Below are 6,924 nucleotides of genomic sequence, written 5' to 3'. Positions count from 1 at the left end.
GGGGGGGGGGGGGGGGGGGGGGGGATTGTTAGATGGTGGAAGGCTGAGTGGTTAAATGGAGGAATACTATGACTCATGGGCTATGGAATCTGTTCATAAAACTTAGAAGAAATTAACCTGCATCCCAGGGAGAGCAAATCCCGGCATTTAAAGCCACTTAATCCTCTGGGGTTCTCTTAATTTTAGCTGAAGTTGTTTTGTCTTTACAGATTTTACAATCTTCTGATTCATCTACAAGTTGCGTCTTGCCATCACTGAGCACCCAAGCCAACTCCGTGCACTCACCTTCCCTCCCACCATGGATGTTGTCCCAGCTGACCAGCAGGATGATCCAGCTGCTGCAACACCCAGCCTCAGCACCACCACTGGGGAGCCCATGGATGTGGAGTGTCCCATCTGCTACCAGGAGTACAACCAGTACAACAAACGCCCACGGATGCTGCAGTGTCTCCATGTTTTTTGCACCGAGTGCCTCCAGAGGATCCAGCTCTGCCCCTGCAAGCCCCCCAACCTCCGCAGCCCATCAGCTATCCCCTGCCCCCTCTGCCGCCAACCTACCCCTCTGGAGACTGGGGATGCCCTCTCCTTACCCTGCAACTCCCGCATCCTGGCCAGGCTACCCCATGTGGCCTTCCGCCTGCCTGTGACCAAGGCAACACGCCTAGCCGCTGTCAACCAGAGAGTGGTGCTCTCTGTGGAGGGTGACAGCAGAGACACCAGCTACGTCATCCTGCCCACACTCAGCCTGCGAGTGCAGCAGATGCACCCGAGCAGGTTGTATGGCACGGCTCCAGGCGTAGTGGGTGAAGAGGAAGTCATAGAGCAGAGCAAGAATACCCTGTTATGTGTGCAACTGCTGGCTGTCACCTTCTGGGTGCTGTTTGTGATTACCTGTGTGATTGGAGTGATGTTTGGGCCACATTTCTTTAATAGGAAACTTTGATAGGAAAAAGGATTTTAGAGAATGTAAAACACAAATTGTGTTTTTTGAATCTATATTTTAATATATTCTTTGACCACTGTGTTTGCTATTTACCCTGTAGTAATGGACAAACTAAAATGTTAATGTTATTTAGAGTATACCACCACTTACACCAAGCCTTACTCAGCATGTGTTGCTCTTGATGATATATAGATGAAGAGTTCCCTCTAGTGGTTCATTTGGAAATGTAGAACTGATATCACAGTGAATGAAAAAGTGATTAAATACTAAATGGTCTGTCTTCGCTAAGGATTTATAAAGTTTTCTGTCTTCCTGTTGAATATTGTTGTTAGCTGATGGCTGTCCTGATGCCAATGCATACATTTATTAAATATACCTTGCATAACATATTTACACTATGTCAGGTGTGTACATTTAAAAAATCACCAAAACTTGGCATGGGCTAATAAAAGTGTGCACAATTGTGGATTCCTTACATTCTTTTGCCCCTTTTAGCAAACACCAGCGTTTCAAACGTATGTGATACAGAAAATCTGCTTTGGGGCTGTAGGGGCCCCTAGGCAAAGACAATTTGGTTCACAGTTTGACAGAAAAATAATACTTTATAGTACTTTTTTTAACTTTTAATAAATACATTTTAAAAAGCAAGACATTGAGTTTATTTAAAATTAGTATTTTTGTCACAATTATTTAATTTTTCCACCTCGGTAATACAGTTTATCTGGCTCAAGGTTCAATTTGTTAATCTAGAATCATGAAAGAAAAATCCATTAAATAAACTAATAGAAAAACACAAAACGAGGCTATATTTCTCAATACAACAATAACAAAGGGGGGTAACAGAAGCATTTAAACAGCAGTATGAAAAGTAGGAGGTCTATGAATGTGTAGCCTACAAGCTGTTCTATAGCCTGATCATTTAGTAGCCTACTGTCTGTAGGCCTACTTAAATACAATTTTGAAGTAGGCTACTTGTACTTTGAGTATTTCCATTTTAAGCTACTTTATACTTAGGCTATACTACTATTCTACATTCTGGAGATACATATTGTAGCCTTTTATTTACTCCATTAAAAGTTACATATATTTTAAATAATAAAAAATGTTGGGGGAGGTTGGGAGAGTACGTAAAAAAGGGAGGGTACGTGCTTACGTCACACGCCGCGTTGGCTCGCAAAAAGTGGTGAAAAGTTTTTAGCCCCCCTCCTCTGTATGTTTTTGTTAGGGGAAAAGTTGTTGGTAGTTAGATCCTGTGAATGTAGCCTGTCCGTCGTTTTTCGCCCGTCGGTAACAATGCGGGGGAATGCGAGTGTTTTACTTTTTTAAAGTCGGAGAGCGAGCTTCTGAGCAGGGTTACAAGGCTTTACGTCCTCTGGCTCGGACAGAAAATCTCAGTGGCCATCATCGTTTCACCTCTGCAGTGTCGTTAGCCACCTAGCTAGCTGCGCCGCTAGCTAACTACCCAACAAAGTTAACGCTACCTCGCCTCATAGTGTGTTTCTTGTGGCAACTTCCAGTTTGGAAAAGAGCAACCATAGAGATGGCGGAAACCAAAATAATTTATCACATCGACGAAGAGGAGACGCCGTATTTGGTGAAGATACCTATTGCAGCCGAAAATATCACTTTGCTGGATTTTAAACAGGTCTTAAACAAGCCGAACTACAAATTCTTCTTCAAGTCTATGGACCAAGACTTCGGGTGAGCTGCTGTGATATTTTTTTTTTCCTTGGTCAGAGAAGATCTTTGTAGTTTGCATGCAAAATGAGGAGTGATGAAAGCTGTTAAAGGTTGTGAACAGCTAAGGTAGTAAGAGTAAATATACTTAAATGGTGTGACAAAAGTTAGAAAACAATCCGCTGAGTGGAGGAGGATTTACTTCGCATACGTAAACACTTAAATGCTTGGTTAATTAAAAAAACAAATCTTGAATGAAATGTATGCCTGTCTGCGTGTCAAAAAAGTCATGCAATCCCATCTTGTGACCGGTTGTCGTGTATTTGTTACAGGGAATAATGTTAGAGGGATAATACACTTGAATGAAGCCAACCAGGAACGTCGCCTTTTTAATCCCTAATCAGAAACTGTAATGTTCTAATAATGACTATGACTATGAATATCCAAGTGGCTGTATAAATACTAATGGTATGTAGGCTGGGACATTTCTCAGTAAAAACATCATCATTACAATGGGAGACATTCCCTGTCCCTGCTGCTTTTCTTTTCCCTAATCCTCATCCCTCCCTCCCTCCTTCAGTCCATCATCTTGTGAAATCCTCGCCTTTTCTTTCTTTTGGGACTGAAGCCAGGGTTTTGTCTCCCCTCTTTAACACTTTGGCCGGCCTGCCACCCTTTATTCCCTGGCTTCCTATCTTCCTCTCCCCTTTCTCACAATCTACTCTTACAAAAAGAGCTGTCTCCTCTTCTCTATCAATTAATCTTTTTTTTCTGTGTAGCTGCTCTGCATTTTCCTGCAGAGGAATGCATGTTTGTGGTTTATTCACCCAGTGCGACCCTTAGGGCTTCCGTTAAATACATTGTAGTCTTGGACGATTATTAAAGCTGGGCTCTTTTCCTCTTTGGATGGCACCATCGGAGCCTGTGCCAAAGGGGCTGCAATATCTGCTCAAACACCAAGATAAAATTGATGGGATAACTTTTCATCGGGCCTTGACAGAGCTGGCAGGCTAGAGCTTCTCCTCAGATGCATATCATTTGAATATTAATAACACCAGTAACTGACTTGTTGAGAGATTCCTTTGACAAAATCTGTGAGTGCTATTTACAAATACTCCACGTGTGGTTGTTGAAATGAGAAGTTTAGTGATCAGTCATTACATCCACAAACATGTATTGATGCTATTTTAATAATATCAGTTATTTATCAGGTAAAATTATTTTTTTCCCCCTGAGGCGAGCAGCTTGCTTTTTATTATTATATCAGAAATTATCCTTGATCGGACTATGTGGCCTAGCAATGTTATTAATTAATCCCTTGGTCAAACAAATGTCAGACAATTGTGAAAAAAGTCCATTTCAAGTTCTTAGAGCTCAAAGTGATTGACAGGTCATTTAGCTTATATTGTTTCTATGAAAAATAGCCATTGTCTACTCCATTTATATAAATGAGACTAGGCAAATATTAAACACACCATATTGTGTCTCTGTAATGCAATGTAGTTCAACAAGCCCATAGACTACAGCCTCCAAAGTGATCATACATTTAAATGAACACATTAAAACTGTTAACCTTAATGAAGGTAGGATTTATGAAAGGACTTTTGTATTTGACTGCATATGTTTTTAGCTAGGTGGACCTAATAAACTGGCAACTGTGAGTACATTTGAATCTAAAAACCAAACTTGAAAATTTTTTATCTGTAAAGTAATATCCGTGAGACCTTCTTTTTACACTCTAATGGTCTCCATTAATGATTTGAACTTGACTAGCCTTACCACAATTACCAGTTTAATTTCCAAGTTAGCTGTCAAATTAAGAGCGTGTCTCTGTGTAACAGAGGATAGGACATGTTTACACTCTGTGTGCTTGTACCTGAGCACACAATGTTGTTTTTTTCCATAAGGCAAAAAGTCATAATTTCAAGACACCCACACCAAACTCTCTTAAAGAGAGTATGTTTGAAAAAAAATTACATTTCTGAACTTAAACTACGCTGCCTGGCATCACACTCTCTCATTTGAATATCTCCAACTGAGTTCAGATGAAAAGTTTCAAACATAGCTCTTAGTCAGCTGTCCAATCAAAGCAGAGATGCCCCCCCCCCCCCCCCCCCCCCCCCCCCCCAACCCAAGAAAGGAGTGTGTAATAGTGTGTTTTCGTTTACCCCGGTGCGGGGCCAGCTGTCAACCAGCGCTGTCTATGTGTGCCAGTGGGGGAGATCCATGGAGCAGAGAAAGCCAGGGCCGGTGCTGGGAACTTAGGGCTGGACAGAGATCACTTTCTGGCTGTCTGGGGTGTCAACAGGGAGAAGAAAAGGGAAAAAGACTGGGGTGGTGGTCTTTCAGAGTTAGTAGATATTCTTCTATGTACGTCTGCTGTAAGGGGCATCAGGGAGCTGTATAAGTAAGATTCATTGTAAGAAAGGTGATGCTGTGTTGGGTGTAAATAATTTGATGGTAGCAAGGGACTGGAAAAAAAGTGAAATGGGGGTAAATCCAATAGGACTCTGCATATTTCTGGGTTGTTTGTGCATTATTCAAGGCATTTTAGAGTGTGTTTGTAATGATTCTCCACTGTGTTCACTTGTTTGTTTGGAGGGCCAAGGAATGAAGACAATTACACTCTCAGGAGAAGAATGTTACATCTGTTCATCTGCTATCTAGATGCAGTTTCTCGCAGCATGAGGGGGAAACTTTAAATAATGGAGGAAAAATGTGTTTAACTAACATACGGTAGCCCCACACACAGTTCTCAAAAGCAAAGTCTTCCTGCAACAGTTCTCCACCAGTGTCCACAACAATCTGGCCATATGCTTACACTCACCCACAAAACCAGCTCTCAACAGCTGCTTACTAAAGCTCAGTGGAGCCTGACCAAGTATCCACATAAGAGGAGGCACACTGGCAGATGAAGCCGGTTAAAAGAAAACTTTTGAAGAGGAGCAGTCAAATGTCCTCTCTGTAGCACTCATACCCATCCTCTGTCCCAGTTAACTACTTTAATAACATAGTGGCAGACTGCAAGGGGGGGGTTACATAGCTGAATGCTGTGTTTTTGACAAACATGGAGGAAGACTATGGAGGAGCCAGTGCAAGTGTGTTTACTTTAAGAAGAGCTTTGGCCATGTGGACACCAGGCTCTCGCAGTGGCTGTTACTGAGAGGTTATTGTTTTTATGTGTATTGTATTTTTATGCATATTGAGTTTACTGGGTTGTGTAATTTGTCAAGGAGCCTCAAAAGCAGTTAGTTTTAGCTCATTGCGGTTACAGAAATTTCATGGCGTCAATCACTTGCTGAAAGAAAGAAATTAAGGTTGTTCTTTACTTTAATATCTGCTGTGATTCATAGTGAGGGTGGTATTTTGGTAAGCCGATAAGACCAGAGTATAATACCATTGATATAATTGTACTTTCATTACAAATGGATTTTGTATTTATGATTCAATTAGAAGCTTAAAGCTTAACTTTTTGATATTAATGAACATCTGTTACATTCAAGCCATTGCCTAATGAGTTGCTACAAAGCTAATTAAGACTATTAGCGCCACACAACTCTCCCTGTATTAATCACTATGGCTATAAGTTCAGAAGATTGGGTTGTCCAGGGACTTTCCCGCACAAAGTTTGAGTGTCCTCCTTAGCTATTTGCAACTGCGTGGAGGAGGGGGTGTGTGTGTTCACGGAAGGCTTGTATCAAATGGATGCTGACTAGGGTTGGGCGATGTCTCCTAAATTGGCAGTTGACGATGTTTACATTAAAATGCCGTGATGGACGATGATATCGTTGTCTGTGGCGTGGGTGGTTTTTTGGGGTATTTTTTCTACTACTTTAGGCTAACAGTTAACAAAGAAACGATCAGGCATACATGCCCTCTGTCAATACAGCATTATAAGCTGCTAATGGTAGGGGCAGTACATTACAACTTAAACTACTTTCACATAACTACGGTGCCGTAAAGTTGAGACTGAGTCAGATCTCTCTGATTAGTACAGTACAGTGGAATGTTTGCCTGTGACAGAGCGACAGTACTAACCTAATCAACCATCATTACTGAGATTAAACTACATTCTCGATTTATATTTGCACTGAATAACGCATTCAATAAACAGAAACTCTTCCAGCGCACATGAACAGATGGGCAATATTAGCTCAAACTTGAAATATCACTAGGCATGCACGATATTGGAAAATATTACATTGCAATATTTTTTCCCCTGCGATATATATATTGCAATATGAAAAAAGAAAAAGTAAGTTTTAAAAGATGACATGTATAGCTCTATTTGGAAATAATAAATC

The 6,924-nt window shown here is 41.1% G+C and overlaps 2 protein-coding genes across 3 annotated transcripts in view; both read left to right on the top strand.

Annotated features, from left to right (window-relative positions):
* The window catches only part of si:ch73-335l21.2 (RING finger protein 223), a 6,383-nt gene extending 4,974 nt beyond the window's left edge, over positions 1-1,409 (top strand). The window contains exon 2 of the mRNA XM_032511370.1: positions 210-1,409. Within this exon, the coding sequence (XP_032367261.1) occupies positions 299-943 (645 nt within the window). The 5' untranslated portion in view covers positions 210-298 and the 3' untranslated portion in view covers positions 944-1,409. The remainder of the gene's footprint in view (positions 1-209) is intronic.
* Positions 1,410-2,107: 698 nt separating this feature from the next.
* Positions 2,108-6,924, top strand: part of dvl2 (dishevelled segment polarity protein 2) — a 24,887-nt gene continuing 20,070 nt past the window's right edge. For both annotated transcript variants that reach the window (XM_032511335.1, XM_032511336.1), the window contains exon 1: positions 2,108-2,644. In XM_032511335.1, the coding sequence (XP_032367226.1) occupies positions 2,484-2,644 (161 nt within the window). In that variant the 5' untranslated portion in view covers positions 2,108-2,483. The remainder of the gene's footprint in view (positions 2,645-6,924) is intronic.

This window comes from Etheostoma spectabile, unplaced genomic scaffold (assembly GCF_008692095.1).
Source record: "Etheostoma spectabile isolate EspeVRDwgs_2016 unplaced genomic scaffold, UIUC_Espe_1.0 scaffold352, whole genome shotgun sequence".
Taxonomy (NCBI): Eukaryota; Metazoa; Chordata; class Actinopteri; order Perciformes; family Percidae; genus Etheostoma; species Etheostoma spectabile.
This window is presented reverse-complemented; position numbering and strand designations above follow the sequence as displayed.